The sequence below is a fragment of the Pseudopodoces humilis genome, chromosome 4, assembly GCF_049639895.1.
Source record: "Pseudopodoces humilis isolate 2021_Gansu_Grassland_sample_001 chromosome 4, ASM4963989v1, whole genome shotgun sequence".
NCBI classification, from domain to species: Eukaryota; Metazoa; Chordata; class Aves; order Passeriformes; family Paridae; genus Pseudopodoces; species Pseudopodoces humilis.
In genome coordinates this window covers 3,341,699-3,363,379 of record NC_142203.1, presented here as the reverse complement: position 1 = coordinate 3,363,379, position 21,681 = coordinate 3,341,699, and the positions used below count along the sequence as shown (strand labels likewise).

The following is a 21,681-nucleotide window of genomic DNA, read 5'->3' as shown; positions in this document are numbered from 1 at the left end:
CTTTCAGTTATTACATTTTGCTTGTGCCTCAAAATATTTTCCTAAGAGATATTGCACAGTGTGGAGAGACGAGACCTACACAACAAAACTTTCCTGTGTTCACGGTGTGCAGTATCTTGGAGCTGATCTGGTAACTGATAACTCAGAATACCAGTTGTGAGCCACTGTCTCCACAACAGGCTGAGCTTGGGGCTTGTTTGAGCTCTGCAGTAAAATGTGTAGCTGCCACACAGTGGTTGAGGTTTTGAAGTGACCTTTGGGGGTCACCTTGGCGATGCGTGTGGGTTTTACTAGTACCTGGCCAGCCATGCTCACATGATGAAGTATGTGATCCTTTCTTAGACTAGATACAAGGGTATTTCTCTGCCTTCTTACCAAACCTGAACTTGCAGCAAACAGAACTCCAAGCTTGGTAAAAAAAAAAAAAAAAAAGGGCATTAATCACTTAGTCATATTTCACTATTTTAAGACATGAAAATACAGATTCTTCCTACCATTCCTTGATTTTCCCTGACCAGTCTTCTTAGAGAACAATTTTGTTATTTCTTATTACAGAATGATGCGTATTGTTGTAATAGCAGATGTTATCTAATGTTGGCAAGTGTTTTTTGGCCTAAGCTTAAAAATTGTTTAGATAATTTGAATGTGACTCCCTTTATGTAATAGTTTAAAATAGTTTGTTCTAAGTATAATGTGATGGCTTTCTGTGAGGAGTAAGAGTGGGTTTTAGATGAAAAAGCAATAAGTGTTTATTCTGTCTCATGCTTGATTGGAGGTTTTGGCAGTTGTGAACATGTTTATAATCTGTGTCTTTTTTTAATGCATCTCTTTTCTCTTTGTTTCCTCCTGAAAGAAGTCATAAAGGGAGACATGCTTAGAAGGATTTTTACATTTTATTCTGCCCTTCTAGGCTATGGTCAGCTCATCCTCTTCTGGCACAAGGCTCAGGCTTGAATAGGAGATATTTTCTTAGTTCTTTCTTAGGTTCAGGCAGGTCAGCATTTCTGAAATGTAGCAGCCCTGTAATTCTCTTTTTGGCCCTCACTGTTCTTCTTACCACTCTAAATGATTACAAGCCACTACTTGATTTGGCTTCAGTGCCTAAATAAAAAAAATCAGCAATCAATAGATTCATTGGCTGGTCAAAGGCTGTGCAAATCTCCCAAGAATTATAGCCATTAGTTCTTCAGGAAGGCTGCAATTCAGCAAACTGGGTAGCTCCTGGTTATGTTTCTATTTTTCCTCTGTTTAGTGTATATAACACAATATATAATATATATAGACACATACACGAAAGAATATATATATAACACATACCATTTTTTATATTTTTTTCCCTCTTGTAATCCATTCTGGAGGCAATATAATGTACTCCTTAAGAGAGTAAGCTGTTAAAGGTAATGATCTGGAAACGGATCATGATTCTGCCTAACAGTGGAAAGCTTATGCCTTTACAGATCACCAGATGTGTTGCAGGTGTATCAGTTTCTGTGAGAATTACATAATTCTGCATCAGTTGAGAGAAGCACTGACATGAATCTGTGCTACTGACCTTTGGATAAGGTTGACATCTGTTTTTTTAAAAATCTGATTTGTATGTTTACTGCTGATTAAAAGAACGTATGGATGACAGTCTTCATAATCAACAGGTTTAGAAATATTTCCTCTGGACTCTGTGCTGAGACTGAATCTGGTACTAATGTATCAAGAGTAGAAAGAATGTGATAAAATACCTCACCCTAACCTTTATTGGTCCTTCCCTGCATACACTTAAAGCCTTATTTTGTCCACTCTATTTTGTGTCTTAGCAAATGCGAGTTTTGCCCTTTACCTTATTGGGATTGAACCTCTAATTGTTTAAATGTTTTCTAAGCCTGGGATGCAGGCTGCTTCACATTATGCTGCTTGAACTGGTTTGTTGGATGTTGTTCAGGGTCTTTCTAGTATGTCCATTCTTAATTTTTGTTGCTTTGGATAAATTAACAGCTGGGAGTGTGTATTGCTTTCTTACAGCATGTGTAGGAAATGTTTGAGTTCAAATGTTCTGGTGTTTGCCTGGCTTGGCAAAACAAAACTGCCTTTGAAGTGAGCATATATGTGTGTATACAAATTTATTTTCAATTTATATTTGAAATTGAGATTTTGTGCTTTTTTTGAAGTTGAGAATTGAATTGTAAATAAAAGGCATAAGTTAGCCTTTGTCTGTTGGGCTGGTGTTTTCTCCCATCTGTCATCCTTCCTATTTAAATGGGGAGCAGTGTTTGGGAAGAGACCTCTCTTCCCTCCTTTTTGCTGAAATGCCAATCTCTCATCCTTTTTTCTGGCAGCATCACCTTACAAAGAATAGTAGAATAGTTTACAGGGAAATGAATAATTTATTTCCTGAAAAATTGATCAAATGACAGCTGTGTCTGAACAACAGGAAATGTTACAGCAGAGACCTGTAACTTTTGGTAGAACAGTCTGTGCTTTCAGACAAGTAAAATTTCTTGTGCAGTTGAAATCTTCAGCTCTTTTTCTACAGATCAGGTGTTTCACTTTTTTAGGGATCTAGATTTAATTCTTGAATATACTTACCACACTGGCTGTTAACAGTTTGCACTTGTAAGTTTGTTTTACATTCCCTGAAATCCAAGATGTGGGTCATGCAAGGGGCGTAAAGGAGCAGCTTAAAACTTCTTCCATGTCATTCTTCTAATTTTTCTGTTTACACAAGTAAGATTTTTTTTTTTAAAAAAAACATAAGTTTCACATGCCCACTCTGCTCTGTCAGTCACAAAAAAATACAAACTTTTTTTATGCTTTCCAAGGAGCCCTTTGAGGATGGCTACGCAAATGGTGAGGAAGGCGCACCAGCTGGAGATGCAGCTGCTGCTTACACACCTGACAGCAAAGGAGTAGTCAAGTTTGGCTGGATAAAAGGTGTGCTGGTAAGTTTGATATGTGGTTCTTCAGTTTCTTACAGGTGCTCATCTATTCTTACAGATCTTTCCAGCTACCCTCTTTTTTTTGGCAGGCATTGTGATAGTGTAATATAAAGATTATATGTATGAGAAGTGTGATAAATGCCATCATTTTAGGAAGGGTTGCTCCTGTTTCAGCTGAATTTTAAGGCAGTAAATATTTCAGGGCTTTAAGTTCTTAATTGTGTATGGTTTCTTAGCACAGGTTTCAAGAGTTTTTACATTGCATGATTTCCAAGAAGGAAAAAGATACTGTGGTAGAAAAATATATACTGGACTTCTGTGGTTTGGAGAGGTCCTTATCTCCTATTTTTGTAGGCTTGATATCTTACTCTTTAGATAAGAGAGACCCCCGGGATCTGGTTTTAGTCTCCTGTCTAAATTCTGTACAATGTAAACTCCATTTTTATTGAGATCTAAGAGTTGTAAATACAAGGATTAAAAAGAAATGCACACCTCTCCATCCTGTTATTTTGGAGCTGTAAGATACAAAAGTTACAGAAATGAAAAGTTGCAGCAGAGATTTTGTTATTTTAAAGAGTAAGTTATTTAGTAGGGTATTACTTTACTGCATGTTTTTTTTTGAGAGGGAGATTTGTGAGAGATACAAACTGGGATTGACCTCACAGTCATCACAGACTTCTGTTTTACTTCAAATCATGTATTTTGTAATGTGAATTTTGGATATTAAAGATTAGGGTCTAAATCTAATTATTATTATTGTTTGCTTAAGAGATACTACAAGTATCAGACATTGAAATACTCTTAACTCTGTATTTAAGGTATTTAACTTTTTAATCATATTTAAGTCTCCTTTTTTAATTAAATTTAAACTTGTATAATGGCATCATATTCTTGTGAAATAATTTGAAAAGTGAGGAAATAGAGCAAGATAACTTCAAGAACATTAAAAACTGTAATGAATAATTAGTGAAAATGACGGCTGATGCAAGAACTAATCTATGTTAAATTTGTTCTATCCTAGGTACGATGTATGTTAAATATTTGGGGTGTGATGCTCTTCATCAGACTGTCATGGATTGTAGGACAAGCTGGGATAGGTATGGGTACTAATGCTTTAATTTTATTTCAATGACTTTCAGATGTGATCCACAACAGGTGTTGATCCTGAGCTTTTACTTCAAACTGGAATAGGAAATTAACCTTAATATTGCGAATTTTTATGATAATTTACCCTTACCCAGAACTTCAATTACTTAGACTTTCATTTAGGTACAAGGCAAGTATTTTAAAATTGACATTTGTAAGTCTTCAGTGGAACTGTAAAGATAAACTTTTGATCTCTGGTTATTAAAACCTGCATATAGACTGTGTAGTGAAAAAGGAATTATTTTCAAAGACTTAACTTAGTGTTGGGCTGATCTGCAAAAGGCCTGTGTTTCCTTTAATCTTTAGACTACAGCTCTTACCTTGCTGATTTAAGAGACTTGGCCCAGTTTTATTTGTATCCTGAGAGGGGAAGAGGAAACCTCTTGCTTGAAAGTAAATTTGTGTTGTATTTGCAAGACTGAGTATTTAACTGAAATTAAGTTGAAGGTTTGTAATCTTTAATACTGCTGGGCTTACAGTATTTTTTCACTTCTTTTCCCAAAAGGTCTGTCTGTCTTGGTTATTGGAATGGCCACTGTTGTGACAACTATTACAGGACTGTCTACTTCAGCAATAGCCACAAATGGGTTTGTAAGAGGAGGTAATGATATTTTCATCAAGTTTTTAAAACTTTCCTCACTCTGGAGTGCACACTTTAATATTGCTGAGGAGCAAAGTCTTCCTTGTGTTCTGTATGAGATTAAACAGTCATGTAATCAACAAAAAGTCAATAGGTAGCCTACTAATTAGGTTTGAACTAGTACCTTGCTTTTCTGCTGCAAAAGAAAATTTACTGGTGTAAATTTTTGTAATACAAACATTTTTAAGGATACATATCCAGGAATGAGTAGAGTCTTAATATTCTCCTGAGCTGCACTGGTTGGTTAAGAGTGTGCTTGTATGATATGTTCGTGTCCTGAGACAAACTTTCACACAGGTAATTCTCCAAACTCTCTGTTAGCTCCAGCTTTCCTGAGGGTGATGGTTTTCATTCTCTTCCATGGTTTATGTGGTGTTGTCAGCTATTTTTGGAAATGGTTGGTGCCTCTGACACAATCAAAGTGCTTCATGTCATTACAAGACTGCTGCTAGGAAAAAATATGGTGGAATCAATGTAATTAATGTAGAAAGTTAGAAAACTATCTTCCTTAAGGTTAAGAATGAAGAGAAAGCCTCACTATCACAAAGTAAACAGACCTAATGGGAAAGATCAGCTGTGAGAGTGTTAGCATTATGCCAAGCTTAGTTTCTAAATGCCCTGTTTTTTAATTCCATTATGTATATCAGGTTTTCCCATTCATATAGGAACTTTATTTTTTTTTTGTTGTTTTTAAGCCACTCTTGAAAAAACAGCACTTCATTAGAAAATTTAGAGTACTGAATTGGAAGAACTGTAGAATTCCATAGAAACAATTGTTCCTAGGAAAATGTTATATTACATTAAGATCTTTTTTTTTACATAAGAAATACAGAGTATGGCCAAGCTGAGTCCATATGTAGGATTTGCACAAGAAGTCTAATGCAGTGAAATTAAGCATTTTCTGTTGCAAACTTAACATGGACTCAGTTACTTCAGACTCGAGCTGGAGGATTTTCTTGCTTCTAGGAAGCTTACACTTAAGTTTGAGAAATATGCCTTTGCTACATTTTCTAAACTTTACTTTGCTGTAATACTACAGATAACTCAGATTTTCATTTGTCATGTGGGATTTGAGATGTTGTTTTTGTCCAGCTCAAAAGTACGAAGAACAGGCTCTCGAGAGTCCCAGTGGAGGGCAGAAAATTCCTTCAACAGCAGAGCTTTTAGAAACATGTCTTGGAAGTCTGGAACTTCAGTGGGTTTATTGCAGTCTGCTTTGCCAGTTTCTTGACCTTGACTCCACAAGTGCTTTGAGCAGTTTGAAGTTAAAATCCCAGTTATGCTGCAGCGTGTGTTTTACAGCTTTTTAACCATAGAAGTGGTTGCATACCTGAATAATATGATGTGGTGCATGAGTCATGGTTATTTCCAACTGGTCTCTTTTCCTAAGAACTTGAAATACATTCCTGAGTCCTCAGCACATCTGTCCCTAAAATACTGAGTTACGGGTTATTTTCTAATACATCAGGGAATAAAGAGTGAGTAGATTCTGGCTCATGTAAATGTTAAATTGCTGATGAGTGTCTGTTTTGGGCTCTATCATATAGAGGACTTCTTTGTAATTTGTATTTTTTTTTTCTTTCAGGAGGAGCATATTACTTAATTTCCAGAAGTCTGGGGCCAGAGTTTGGTGGTGCCATAGGTCTGATTTTTGCATTTGCCAACGCTGTGGCAGTGGCAATGTATGTTGTTGGTTTTGCAGAGACAGTTGTTGAGCTACTCAAGGTACAGTGGATGACAATGCTTATATTGATTATACTTCACATATAAAGTTCTATACTTCATATAGAACATTTGAGTATATAAAGTACTTACTTAATATGTCAAGTTGAAAGATTATCCTTGGGTTTTGGTTCATCTAATCATAAAATGGTGTGGTTTGTAAGAGACATTTCAAGGTCACCTAGTCCATCCCTCATCCAGGTAGAATCACAAAATGGTTTGGGTTGGAAGGGACCCTAAAGACCACCCAGTGCCAGTCCCTGCCATGGGCAGGGACACCTTCCACTATCCCAGGCTGCTCCAAGCACCATCCAACCTGGCCTGGGACATTTCCATGGATCCAGGGCCAGCCACAGCTTCTCTGGGCACCCTGTGCCACCACCCTCACTGTAAAATGTTTCTTTCTTACATCTAGTCCAAATCTGCCATCTTTTAGTTTAAAATCATTACTCCTTGTTCTGTCACCACAAGCTCTATCCAGAAGTCTGTTCTCTACTTTATTGTAAGCTCCCTTTAAATATTAAGTGATTGCAGTAAGGTCTCCCTGAAGCTCTCTTTTCTACAGGCTGAACAGCCCTTATAGTTTCCATTTGGAAGATTCATAGATTTAAAAGCAAGGCAAAACCCAAATTACTTGTATCCTTAAAGGGAATTTACAGTCAGTAAATTCATGGTTAACTACTTATTCGCAGCTTAACTACTGGTAAGTTATAGTGAATAGAATGCTGTTCTTTAGTAGGGAAGGTGGTTACCTGATGATGTATATGACTCTGTGCTTTTTGTTTGTTTTGCTAGGAAAATGGAACATTGATGATCGATGAAATGAATGATATCAGAATCATAGGGGCTATCACAGTGGTTATACTGCTGGGCATTTCCATCGCAGGAATGGAGTGGGAAGCAAAAGTAAGGAACTCCTCCCATCTTTTTTTTTTCTTTTTTATATTTTCTCCATAATTTTGGTTCTGTTTTTGTACCTTAGCTGTCTGACTTACTTTTAGTATATTCAGTATTGCTTGATAGTATGTTAGAAGTCACTTTTATGCAGTAGCTCTTGGTCTGGCACTAGCATGTGCAGCTCTGAGCAGCATTTCAGGTCTTAAACCACTTCACTGGAGGCTTAAGCACCTATGAGAACCTAAACTCCAGCATAATCCACTCTTAATGACATTGTCAAGTAGATTAATGGTATTTCCATCTTCTGGGCAATTATACCACAAGAGAAGGTAAGAAATTCAGCTCTGGAATTTTCCCTTACTGTGAACTTCAGGCAAATTCTGAGGATGAAAAACACAGTGCTGGTGCCAAAGCCAATCTGTGCTCAAATGCAGTACCCTTCCCTTCTCTTCCATTCTCTTCTGGTTTGCTTTTCAGCTGGAAACAGCCAAACAGAGGGATGCATTCACTAGACCCAGCATGGAGAAGGGTTTTGAATGTTGGTGGTGATGAATGTGTAGGAGGGAAAACCTCCTTCCCTCATCTTGTGGCTGCACAGTCTCAAGTCAGCCCTGACTGAAGAGATCTTAAAGTACTTTTAACAGAGAAGTTGCCTTACCAGTTTTCTACTTGGCATTATGAGGCAGTTTAGCTTGCTCTCTCTTTCCTGCACCTTGTAGTCTTTTTCTGAGTATCTGTCCATAAAAAAAAAAAAAAATAAAAATTGTGAAGCAAGCCTATCACTGGGGCTTCCTTCCCAACTTATATTTGTATCACAATAGCACCTGTTTTCTGCACTGAGAGGCAATGCTGTTGTAGCTGAAGGAACCTCTTCATGAAGTATTGTAAGTTTCTTATGCTCCTGCATCAAGATGATGGTATTGAAAACTGAGAGAGGGTTTTTTATCATTGTTGCTTCCAAGAAATAGGGATCCCAGAAGAAGTGAGTGAAGATCAAGTGCATTGCTTTGGTCTGCTGAGGAGAAAAGAAACTTAAAGAAACTGACTTTCGCATGAACTTCTAAATTGAACTTCTGTAAAAACTGTTTACCTTTCTCAAGTAGGCCTTGACTGTCTGTAACTTGAATTTGTGCAGTCTTTATGCACCCAACTGCAAACAATGCTGATCTCCTTATTCGGAACTGTTTTTAAAGAATTATTTGTTACTAATCCTCTGGCCTCTGACACTTGAAATCACAAGGAGTATCATGGTTTTGCTGTGTAGCATGAGCAGTTATATAACAATAATTTGCATGAAAAGTAATGCTTCTACATCAACCTGAATTGTGGTATTACTGCAGTGGCATCCTTATTTTAGGGGTAGCTTTCAAAAGTCCTGTCCTCGGTGTAAAAGTCAAGACCTGGCTTCTCTGTCATGGAAGGAGGCAAGTGGGAGCAATGAGAGGCAACTGAACCTGTCAAACAAGTATTTCATGTGTGCTAACATACAGCTCAGCAGAGCTAAACAGTAATGTCTCTTATTCTTGATCTGTGGTGTTCCATGCCTTAGCCATGTCTTAGAAGAATGGCGTGGAAAATGGAGCAGGGGAATCTATAATAATGCCTTAGAAATAGATCCAAAAGTGAGGAGAGACTGGGATTGATTCCAGGGAAGTTTGCTTTAAAAAATGGTTTTTCAGAGTTTGTGGTGTCTACTGCTCAGCTCTTTGTGTTGAAGTTTTAGAAGCCCATTCTTTCAGACTTTGGAATTTAAGTAAGTTATGCAGCAAACATCTCTAGCTTCAGGAAGAAGCCTAGGTGAATTACTGGAAAAATCCACTTGTGGCAATTGCTGTGTGGTAACTTCATCTTTATGTTTCTGTCTAACTGGAGACTTCTGTAAGCACCCAGCTGTATCCTTACACCTTTCACCTATCCTTGAGGCTTTACAAAGATTTAAATATAGGGCACAAACTGTTTTCTTCAGGTGGACTTCTAAATCTGCTCCAGGCCATTTTGCTCTGTTTATCACTGTTCACCCTGTTTTCTTGAGAGGCTGTGTGAACTGAAAACTTTGTTTTGTAGGCATCAGCAATGCCACAGTGAGCTGAATTTTAACTCATGATTCTAGGCCTAAAAGAGGTCTGTGAATAGCTTCCTCCAAGCTATTGGCATTCCTTTCTAAGGAATCAAATGTTAACCCAAAAGATAACAGCTGTGTCATTGCTTATTTAAATGGAACTATCCCTACAGTGCCTAGATTTATCTTTGTTCACACTTTTCAGGTGTTGGATGGTTTAAAGTACTTCTTGTTCAACTTGGGAGGCTTACAATAATTCCGTGGAAAAGTGACTAAAAATCTACGTCGTAATAAAATAAGTCTCCAAACTAGGAATTAACAAGTAGTTGTAGTTTGCAATTTAATTTCCTAAGTAAGGGTTGAGAACATGAAAGTGTAGCAAAATAACCTAGTTCCAGGAAACAAAAGCTGTTTGATTCTGGATGCAATAAAGTTTTTAGAAAATATCACAATCTAAAGTATAAGGCAAACTATGAACATAGCTAATAATGCAATAGTTGCATTTGGCTATTTTCACGTGACTTTCTTGAATCTTCTCGAATGCATTCCTTCTGGAATGCTTATATATAGAGAAAATAGTCCTTCTAAGCATTTTTTCTTTAGAGGTATAATTTTGAGGCATTTGGTAATAGTAAACCTTTTTGATTAGGCATAAAACATGGAAATTATTCTTCTTAATTTTAAATCCTTGTACACGTTCTCTCCAGCTTTCCTCATTTTTTTGCAGAGAACATTCTGAGAAGGTGAAGCTGAATTTGGAATCAAGTAAACATTTACATTTTATAGCGCAGCACTTGATAGTGTGAAAAGAACAAGTCCTCCTTTCTGACAGCAGTCATTGTGTTTCAGGCACAGATAGTCCTGCTGGTCATCCTCATAATTGCTATTGGAGACTTTGTCATTGGAACATTTATTCCTCTGGACAGCAAGAAGCCCAAAGGTTTCTTTGGTTATAATGGTATGTTGGAACAGTTTACAGTATGGTAAACAGTACCTTTTTTTTTGCAAAGTAAGCTGTTAAAATTTAATTAAATATACCTTATAGTCCTGCTTAACTATGGAGACTTTTTTCCTGATTTCTTCAGATTTCTGTAGTTGGGTCAAAACTTGAATATTGCTTAATATTGAATATATATTAAGTTTTAAAAAGCTGGATTTTACTTTTCGACTTTGAGTTGAAGTGATGAATTGGGGCTTAAATGTTCTATACTTAGTTTTAAGAAGTTCCTGTGTCAGTTTTTTTATTGGTCTGGTAGTGGCTGGAATGGGTTATTAAATACTTCGGCTTCCATGTGAATATTGACCGACTTAAATCTTCTCCTGCAGCCGACATATTCATGGAGAACTTCGGACCGGATTTCCGACAAGAAGAAACTTTCTTTTCTGTATTTGCTATTTTCTTCCCTGCTGCAACTGGCATACTTGCTGGTGCAAATATCTCGGGGGACCTTGCGGTAAGTAGTGAATTAAAAACATTCTTCGCAACCACTCGAGTGTGCATTGACCTCTGTCATCACTGTCCACTGACATTTTTCTTTCAGGATCCTCAGTCAGCCATACCTAAAGGAACGCTGTTGGCCATCTTAATCACTACATTGGTTTACGTAGGAATTGCAGTATCTGTAGGTAAATAGAGAATGTTTTTAACTTTATCGTTTCACGTTCGTTCCGAGGGTGTATTTTGATACGGTTTTATGTAATTTGTTATGTAAAGTTGTTGTGTAATTGACATGGGAAAGTAATAGCCGAAGGTTTCTGCTTTTTACTGTTGGGAGATTGTTTTCAGGTGGTTTTATAATTTTGTGAAATGGCTGGTGCTTTTCTAAGAGAAGTGACTGCTTCAGACTAAAGATGACAAAAGACTTCTATTAGTGTTTCCTCATTTGTTGTGGTTATTTACATTAAAGGATTTACAGTTTAGCAGTGGGATAATCCCTGGATTAGAAAAGCATGTTTTCAGGAAATACCCACTGAAAAAACACCTGTATTGCTTTGAGGATTATGGTAATCAGCCCTTTACCTGCAGTGAGCTGAGGGATGATCAGACAGGACTGTGGTGAGGATGCTTGAGCAGTAATTCCCCAGCTGAGGGAGGAGACCAAGAAAGGCCTTCAGTTCTCTCAGCCCACTTTAGAAAGTGTCATGTTCTTGTGTAAAGAGGAGAAATAATCACAGACTGATCTGAGTCTTCTCTTCCTAGTCTTTCTCACCCCACAGTTGTTTGAAATCCCCTGTAGAGGTCACCTTGGGGTTGATACCAATTTTGCTGTAGAGCACCAGTGGTTAACTACGTTTTTTCCACACATCAAGTAATTCTATTAACCTTAAGATTACAGGATTGTAATTGAATCGTGCACGTTTCTTGCCTGTAATTGGAAATCACATAGTCATACAAACCAGTTTCTGACAGCATAATAATTTTTCTTACATGAAAGACCTTGTTTTATAATAGCTGTGGTGCTTTTTGAATGAAATTCTCATTTACAAGAGTACCATTGATCTTACCACTAATGATACTTCCTTTCCAAAGATACCAATCTTGCTAGTCTGCCACTGTTGGCTAACGTGGGAGTGTAGCCCTGCCAAATAGTTGCTCTGTAGTGATTGTGCTTTATGCAGCATAATGGGCTACACTCATTTCCTAATTAAATTGACTGTGTAAACCTCTTGCTACCAAATTTGAGTCCTTTGGAACCTCAACCTGCACAAGACTAAAATTGTTGTTAATACTTGCTTATTAATGGGACACTTTGATCAGCTTCCAAACATGAGAAATGGAATATAAAAGTTGACAAAAGAAGCAGTCTGCAAAACCAACTGGACGTGAAATTGTTTGATTCATCAGAAATGTTCTGCTGTGTTAAGCTTTGAATTCTGCTAGTTAGAAAAAAGGCATCAGGAGTTGTAGATGGGGTGAAATTTAGCTGCTTTTTGAGGCATTGGATTAGGAATATTGGGCAACTACAAAACTTTTATTCCTTTCCCAGAAGAGTGGTAAGCAAGACACTAAAGATTTGAAGGGGCTAACAAATGTGGTAGAGCAGTTGTATCTGGAAAGAGGAAGATCTTCTGAACTTACCTCTCTATTTGCATGCTCTGTACTAAGTAAGAGGGCTAAATTGAGTAGAAAAGGCTAAAAAAAGGAAAATTGCTGATCCTGCTGCTAGAGCTAGGCAGCTATTTCAAAAAGATAACTGTGAGACATAGGTATGCAGTTTCATAATTTAGCAAAGGACAAATGCAGACATGCAGGTGGCATGAGGAGGCAGATTTCACAGGCAAATTCGCATCAAAAATCTTGGAAGATATATTTCAAAGAACAACATTTGTTGCTTTAAAAACAAAGGAAGTTCTAACCAAAAAAATAAAAAAAGCCAAAGTTCTGAGTAGCATTAAGACCTGCTTCCTGTAGTTAAGAAACTAAAACTAATCAACAGGAGCCAAACTGTACGTGTTTACAGCACTAGTAAAATTAGACACTCTGAACAGCAGTCTAAAGGGCTGTAGTACCCCTGGAATTCGCATATTAAGGAGATAACTTGATAGACATGGCTGTAAACTTTCTCATGCTTAAAGCATGGCAAAGCTCTATTTGACTTTGGCAGAAACATGCTTATAAATGCCTGTCAAAAGGTGAAATGTTATTTTCATGGGAGGCAAGACCTACAGACTTTAAGGGAAAATGCTGCCAGAATCATATAAATAAATGAAGCTTTTTTTCTGAAGGAGTGCTACAGAAAGTAACATTTATTATTGTTGCTTTTAAGTGTCTTCTGCTGAGAACAGAGCCTGCCTGCCTGGCTTCTGTTCTTCATTCTCTCAGAATAAGACCCACATTAAGTTTGTACCTACTGCTATATCTCTTTCTGCCATATTTTGATTCCATGTCTGAAAGTCCTGCCAAACCAGCTGATTTTGAACTTTGAGAAAATGAGGAAGAGGAGGGCTGTGATTGTGCACTGTAGGTATTTAATGAGTTGTTCAGTATAAAGGGCCTGCCACTGCAATCTGTCACAACAAAATGTTATTTACAAATAGTTCACCTGAGAAATGTGTTGTCAGATCCATTACATACTGCTTGAGTGGCTGGGGTAAATACTTGTGTAATGAAGAAGGAGAAACATTTTCCTCTTACTGAGCTTTTTAATCCCAGATAAACAAGAAAGCCATAAAAAAGCCTCAGCTCCTCCACATACTCACAAAGAAAAGTGCAAGAAGGTGTTTAATGTAGGAAACTTTTTGGTAATTTAATCAATTAGGCATAATAAGTAACTAAAAAATAAATGAGGAGTGGAAGGATTAATTAACGTCCACCTGCTGGGACCAGGTGTTGCTGTGGGCTGTTAATCAACTTCTGATGGCTCACAACAATTTAAGTACAGTATAGATAATTAGGAATTCATTTTCCCCATGGAAGAGAGACAACATACATGGATGCCTAGGATTATTACTAAATAAACTTAAACTTGCAGCAGATCTATGCCTTCTTCTTTACTTTGCAAGTAGTGATTTTTCCTTAGCTGTCATGGGGTTCTGTTGCAAGGCAGTTCTTGTCATTCAGGTTCCTAAAAGATTAAAATAAGGGAGTTCTATTAACTCTCTAGGCTTTTCCCCACTTCTTGTTCAATTCCTGTTCCTTGAGATATTTTTCCCAGTGTTCAAACAGTTTGATTACCTTTACTATTAGACCACAGAATGTTAAATAATACTTAGGCTGATCTACTTTTTGTCATATATGAGAAAAAAAAACCTTGAAAACTTAGTGTTATTTTAGTACTCTTTAGTTTTTATTAATACTTACAGGCTGAAATGCTGATTTCTCCAAATTAAAAGGAATCATAGATGGAACTGAAGACAGTAGATAAGGTGATGATTATAAAAGAATGTGGGAGAAACAGTACTCTGTTTTTCACCAAGAAACCAACTGAAGAATACCGTGGTCACATAGGGCATGGCTTATTTAAATATTGGGAAATGGCTTGCAACAGGCTTTCGTGAAACTTAGTTTTTTTTTAATGGCTGAGTCAGATTGACAGAAAAAAACCAACTGCAACAGAAATGGTACCTGTCTGCAAACATTTATACACACAAAACAAATCTGCACTCCTCTAGGAAAAATGACCAAAAGAGAAAGTATGAAGTTATAAAATTATAACTATAAAGTTAAAAAACTATAAGTTGGCTTGGGTTGGAAGACACCTTAAAGATCATCCAGTGTCACCCCTGCCATGGGCAGTGGCACCTTCCACTATCCCAAGCTGCTCCCAGCCACATTGTCCAGCCTGGCCTTGGACACTTCCAGGGATGCAGGGTCAGCCCCAGCTGCTCTGCTCTGTGCCAGTCCTGTCAAATCAAGTGCTGTTTTATAGTACTGACTTCAATTCAGGAGCTATTTGGAAGCTCACACTTCAGAGAAATAGTATTTTAAGCTAAAATTGTGGTCTTAAACTTTTGCAAGTCTACTGACATAATTTTCCTCTGTGCTAAAACTTTTTGTTTCTTCCTACAATCAGATATTTTAAAAAACTAAAAATCGTTTCAGCCAAGGGAGCATTTGTTTTGTTTGTATTTGTTCTTCATAGTGAAGCTAGACTTAGTACTGTAGTGTGTTAAAAAACCAAATGCTGTATTTTAATGCTGCTCTGTGAGATTATGCTTTTATAAAAAGGAATTAACACATATCTTTAAATTCAGGTTCAGTTTGTTAAAGCTTTTTTTTTTATTGTTGTGTCTGTTGTAGGTTCCTGTGTAGTTAGAGATGCCACAGGGAATGTTAATGACACCATTGTCACCGAGCTGACAAACTGCACTACTGCAGCCTGCAAACTTAACTATGACTTCTCATCCTGCCACTCTCAGGCAGGGCCAGGGTGTCACTATGGGCTGATGAACAATTTCCAGGTATAAAACTTCCTCCTTAATCTCTGTGTTTGGTTTTGTGTTTGGTTGGGGGTTTTTTTGGGTTTTTTTTTTTTTTTTTGGTTGGTTTGGTGTTTTGTTTGATTGTTCTTGGTTTTTGTGGGGTTTTTTGGTGGTTTTTGTGGGGTTTTTTTGGTGGGTTTTTGTGTTTTTTGGGGGTGGATTTTGTTGGTTTTTTGTTTGCTTATGGTTCTGGGTTGGTTTTTTTTTTTGTTGGGCAGGCGGGGATTTTTTTTTGGTTTTGTTGTTTTTTTTTGTTGTTTTGACAGGGTTGGTTTGTTTTTTTCCTTGGATTTGTTGGCTTGGGGTTTTTTAAGCTGCTTATTAGGATAAGTCATAGGCTAAATATTCACCTCCATAAATACAAGTTTTATCTGGAATAGGTACACTCTAGCTGGTATGCAAAAGAATGTATACATGTTGAAAACTCTTAGGTGTTTAAATGCAGGTGGTATGAATATTTACACTTTTTCTGAGTAAATTGCTTAGATTTAGGTGGTGGTGATACAGCTTTCTTTAGGTACCTGAATGTCATCATTCACTGGTAGGGGTAGATATACTCATTTTTCAGTAATGATGCTGGGTAATCATAAGTAGTATCTGTCAGTAATTTTCTTGCTAAATTTTAAAGTTTTTTTAGAAAATGCGCGGGTTTACTTGTTTATCACAGCACCTTCTTTAACGGTAATAAGGTCATGAACTTTAATTAAAAATGATGTTACAGTATTTAAAAATCCTCCACAAGATAAGGGGTAATTCATAGTCTTTCACCACAGCCAGCTGGGTTGTTCATGAACTACTGGTGAGGGTTTGAAAGAATCCAGGGAAAATGAACTTACTGCCCACTGACTCCAGACTGCTTTGTGGTAGTACCATCTTTGCCAAAAGTTTTTCTAACAGGTATAGAAAAAGTTGGCCAGAGATTGAGCTGAAATACACTGATGAAATTGTTATAGTGGAATAATGTGGCTAATTTGTGTGATGTTAACTTCGTTGTTATTCAGGGAAAGTTGGAATTGCTCTTGTGGGATTGACAAATTTGCAAATATCTGATGACTTTGGTTGTTTAAGCTCAAAAGAACCAGCATATTTTCAGATGTACAGCTGTGAATAGCCTGTAGCTGGTTTCCTCTGATTGTCTTTAAGTCATAACTTTTGTAAGGTCCTTAGCATAAATGTTACTTGTACTTACAGAGTATTTCTGCCTCCCAAATTATTCTTGCTTCTCTCTGTGGAAAAAAAGAGTCAATTAGGAAAAGTCACTTTTTAAGGCCAAAGGCAGCACAGAGAATACAGTGCCCCTCACACCCCCCCTGCTTTGTTGTAGTTTTGGAAACCTTCTATGTGAAATTTCATTTTTCTAATACCCAGTGAGGCTCTCCCTTGCTGTTTTTTCTCTCACCCTCTTAGCTTTTGCTGTGCATTTCTGAGAAGAGTCTGATTCTGTCTTCTCAGCAGGTGTCAGAAGGAAAATGTTTGTATGAGAGGCTGTTTATCTAACGAGAAACTTGTCCAGTTCATAACTGAACTGCTCATAACTTGGTATTTCTGATTGTTGGGTGAGATTATTTTTTTTCATATGCAGAGCATGGTGTGTGTGGGAAGGGGAGCGTCCAAGCTTGTGCACTTCTCAAGCTCAGACTTAAATTTCTTCTCTGTAAATAACGGAACAAATACTGCACAAATTAAAATTAATCCCTAAGGTGAGGGAAGATGGTTGTATTTCTCTTCCAGCTGGTAAAACAGGGAGGTTCTGGGGCAGAAAGTGCCAGTTTGTGTTCACAGTGCTTTATCGCTTCAGGACACTTTATGCTGCTCTCAGTTCTTCTGACAAAGAATTGATCTGAAGTTCTGCTGGGGCAGCTCAGGGTTTGGGTGTGTTCAGGCAGCAGATGGATGCCTTGTAGTATGATTTACTGTGGAAATCTTAAGATGAGAAACTCTAAATGAGGACAATAGGTGAGACAGGCTCAGTCAAACCTGCCTAGGAAGACCGTCTTTAGTTTTTCTTACAGTCAGTGAATTACAGGTCCTCACAGGCTTCTGATACATCTGGTCAGTGTCAGTGGTTATTCTGTGCCCAGGCTGTCACCTGGAAGAAGAAAATTTTCAAAAATTTGTTCTGGGCTCTATAACATCAGCCTAGAGCTTCCCAGTAAAAAGTTACAGCTTTGGGTAATTGAAATGCAGATTTTTTTTTATTTCAGCTTTGGATGAAGGTTGAAAGTAGCATGAAACTCATTTGTTTGCTCCTGAGTGCTGAACCAAGGAGCTAAATGTGCAATATACAGTATTTCATGACCCCAAATGTTTGAAATTTGGGAAACTCCCTTAACTGTAAATGCCAGGCAAACACACTGAGTTCCTTATCGGCAGGAACTGTATGTCTGTGTCAACGCACCAGTGGTTACAGGGCCACTCTGCCCTTTCTTGCACAGTTTTGTAGGGATGAAGATGTCACTGCTATGGGTGGCTGCCTTTGTGGGCTCCCTGGTTCGTGGTCAGGAGGTCTGGATTGTGCTGGGGATGGAGGGAGGGGAGTTCAGCACCACGTCACACTGATTCTGCTGGATCTGGTTCCCCCTGTATTCTCCTAGCTTAGAGAAGCTTCCTGTAGTCTCTTAACCTGAGGCGTAATTTAGAAGCTTTTAAAATGCCAAATATTAATTGCATAGGCTTTGCTGGGGTATCTCTCAACTTTGTAAAATAAATGAATAAGTTTGTAAAATAAAATGTGTAGTAGGCAAAAATATAGGGTGTCAATAATTGGAGGCATTGAACAGAACCTAGAAAGAGAATGTAAAATATTAATCTGTTTCCACAAGCAAATAGTAAGTTGAGGCAAGTGTAGTAAAGTGAAGGCATCAAAATAAAAATGTTTTACATATGGGAAGGAGAGTGATGTAGACCTGTACACAGATTCCCTCTGTAATGAGGGAAGCTTGATTATTCCATCCATGTCAGGGAAAAAAAATTACATACTGTTGCTGTAAAAATTATTCTGCACCTGTTTATTATGTTGCTGTAGCAAAAGTTTCTACAATCGTAGTAAAGCATTTACACCCTTAAGTTTTATTCTGTAACATAATGTAGGCTTATTGGAAAGTTCCCTGTAAAGCTGTAACTTTTTCTGTTGCTCATAAACTTAAATTAAACTGGGGCATAGGAGAGATAGCTTAATAGATGTGTTGTTAGTTTTACTCTCGGTGATTATAGGCCTGGCATGCCTTTTTTTCTTTCTATAAACTTGCAAATAGGCTTCAGGTAATTCTCTCCTTCATTTGTTACACTACTCTGACAGATACTTCACTCTTGTTTTTTGCAACTTCCGTTTATTAAAATCTCTTTTCAAGCAAGGCATGCCTTGAACTGACCAGTGAAACCTGATGTACTGCACAGACTCAGCTGACTGAGAGACCCAGCAGTCTTTGTCAGTCTGATCTGGAGAAATCCACTAAATTTTGCCATTTTTTCACCAGCCCTAATGATCAAAACTTCATCAATCATCTATACATTATGTCTGAGAAGATCCTACCTAGTAAGATTTATTTAGACAACAAGATTTTACAATTTCAGGTGACAATAACTTTAAAACAGTAGACTTCTGTATGTTTTTTCTTGCCTTCCTTCAGTTGCTCTGCTGATAATTTAAATGAGATTGCCAGGGTGAAAAAGGCAAGTAAGCAGTGCAAATGATGCAGAGCCACATTGTACGTGAAAAACACCCTGCTAGGTTTCATCTGTTGACTAAAATTCTTCAGCAATGGCTGTCTTAAAGCAACTGTAGGGGTTTTTTTCTGTAAAGAAAAATATTCAATTAAACTGTGAATGTTTTTTAATTACACAGTTGTGTATCTTAATTCACATGACAGATGCAAAGCTGGATGCAGCTGTGGTACAGAAATAATCAGTAGAACAGTGGAGTCATAGAGTGGTTTAGGTTGAAGGGGACCTTAAATATGATCTTCTAATTCACATGCCATGGATATGGATGGCATTTACTTTTTATAAGCTCCTTCTTTTTTTAAAGCCCTTGGAGGTACTGGAAGGCATCAGCTCATTACTCATCCAGCTTATCAAGGATTGCATGTTTGACTTCTGTCAATGACATTAGAGAGATGTGCTGGGATTTGATCTTGGGGAGATAGGAAGCAAGTTTGTCTTGATCTTGTGTTTTTGACTGGGAAAAAAAGCCTAACTTAAAATGATGGAGATTGTGACAAAAGACAATGAACTTTCATTGATGTTCTTCAGTTTCCCCACTTGTTTAATCACTTGGGCTTTCTGAGACCATGTTAGTCAGCAATAGGTTAGTTGAAATATGTAACACATTCCAAAGTATTTTTCTTCCATTACTTCCTCCTAATCTTCTTAGGAGTCCATGAAGACTTCTGCCCTTGATAATTTGAGCTTCAAATTATAGATACATTGTGTGAAAAGCCACCACCTCATCCTGAGATCAGGATGCATTTATATTCCCTGATCTGTGTCTAGCTCATTCATTTATATGAATGCATGATACTCAGCTTTTAAGTGAAGAGTGCATAGTATTCTTTTTTTCTGTTTGTGTAGTTAATGGTGCCATCTGTTTGTGTAGTGTACTTTTTCACATATTTAAAAAAAAAAAATACTGTTTTTCAGGTCATGAGCATGGTATCAGGATTTGCACCACTGATTTCTGCAGGTATTTTCTCAGCCACCCTGTCATCTGCATTAGCATCCCTTGTGAGTGCCCCTAAGATCTTCCAGGTAAGTAAGGGAAGAAAACAGCAATACTTTGAAGAATGATTAATTTTGAGTCATTGTTTTTGGAAGGGGACTCTGACATACTGCCATTGTGATCCATATCAGATGACATCAGTAATTTGTTCTAATATTTACCTGTTGTTTAGAGTGGGAGAACAGTTGTTACCATTTCTTGAGGTTCCTGAATGTGTTTTCTTTTACCTTATTTTTAACTATTGAATCTCCTTGTCTGTCTTTAATTGGGTTAAAAAAAGTTCGGTGGGAATCAGTTCTATTGATGCAGAGAACTAGTGTGTATATTGGGCAAACTTTTCACTTCCTTAGAAAATAAGGTCTGTAAAAAGAGACTTTTTGTGATTGTAAGACAGTAGTCAAGTAAAACAGACAGTTAATTACAAAAGAGCAAAGCTGCTTCTTGCAGGTGCACATTACTGAAGGATAGAGTAGTGGAAATGAAAAATGTCAAGATGCAAAGACAGTTGAGAATGTAATTAGTTCCAGGATGGTTATAAACTATCAGGAAATGTTCAGAAAGATAGTATGCAGTGGAAGATGGCATGAGCAAAATGCATGTTGACCCTTGATTTATTTTTTTATTATTATTTTTCCTCTTAGGCTTTGTGCAAGGACAGCATTTATCCAGGATTTCAGATGTTTGCTAAAGGCTATGGGAAGAACAATGAACCACTGAGAGGATATATTCTTACATTTTTAATTGCTCTTGGATTCATACTAATTGGTTAGTTTGAAATTTCAGTAAATCTCAATCTCCTTTTGTCCTTTAGAAAGCATTCCAATAAATGTTGTGAACTTGATGACAGGGTACTAGAGATCTAATGCACAGATTAATTCTAAGCCAGCAAATCTGGTTATTTTGAGGCCCACTTTCTCCTGTCTTCTAGATAACAACTATGTCAAGAACTGCAGTAAATTTTAACTGCACTTCTCTTTTTATCCATAGATATTTGTCTCTAGGTACTATCACTCAATAGAAATACATCCTTTGCTTGAGGCAGTGTGAACTCCCTGTAAATATGAAAGTTCGTTTCAGATTTTTAATAATGACAGAGAGTTTCCGTAAAATACAAACTTTCATGAGCAGTATTATTTAAAATGTGCTTTTCTGTTAAGTTACAAATGGTAAAGCTGAGTGCTGACACTGCTGTTGCTGAAGGTTGTCTAGGTATAATTAATTACATGTGTTCTCTGTAGGTGGCAAACTAATTGTGCTGTGTCCATCTATGAGTCCTGTGCCAGTGCTTTAAACCTCTTTTCCCAATTTGCTCTGTCCTCCTTCCTCCACATCTGCTTGAGGCAGAGGTACACCCATGGGGTCCCTACTGACCCATGCTGACTGGAAGCTTGATTCCAGCTAGAAACTTGCAGACTAGGATGGCACATCTGCATTTTGATCACTTTTTTTTAAAATTTTGGTGGTGGTGAGAGTACACATACAAATGTTTTGTACCATGCTGCCTCAAGGAGAGAGTATCAGGTTTTTCCCTCTCACTGAAAAGGATGTAAGCATCACTGTTGTGATGGTGTTGGTCTATAGCATTAAAATCTTCTGGCATTCTTCAGAACCCAGTATGTTTGTTCACTGATCCAAGCCCTGCTGGGAATGA

General features: G+C 37.5%; 1 protein-coding gene across 2 annotated transcripts in view; it reads left to right on the top strand.

Moving 5' to 3' along the window:
- SLC12A2 (solute carrier family 12 member 2) overlaps nt 1-21,681 on the top strand; it is a 53,832-nt gene that overhangs the window by 13,261 nt on the left and 18,890 nt on the right. For both annotated transcript variants that reach the window (XM_005529442.3, XM_014258240.2), the window contains exons 2-12: nt 2,811-2,930; nt 3,949-4,024; nt 4,579-4,674; nt 6,299-6,438; nt 7,231-7,341; nt 10,241-10,349; nt 10,718-10,845; nt 10,933-11,017; nt 15,132-15,292; nt 19,952-20,059; nt 20,672-20,795. In XM_005529442.3, coding sequence (XP_005529499.3) covers nt 2,811-2,930; nt 3,949-4,024; nt 4,579-4,674; nt 6,299-6,438; nt 7,231-7,341; nt 10,241-10,349; nt 10,718-10,845; nt 10,933-11,017; nt 15,132-15,292; nt 19,952-20,059; nt 20,672-20,795 — 1,258 coding nt within the window. The remainder of the gene's footprint in view (nt 1-2,810; nt 2,931-3,948; nt 4,025-4,578; nt 4,675-6,298; nt 6,439-7,230; nt 7,342-10,240; nt 10,350-10,717; nt 10,846-10,932; nt 11,018-15,131; nt 15,293-19,951; nt 20,060-20,671; nt 20,796-21,681) is intronic.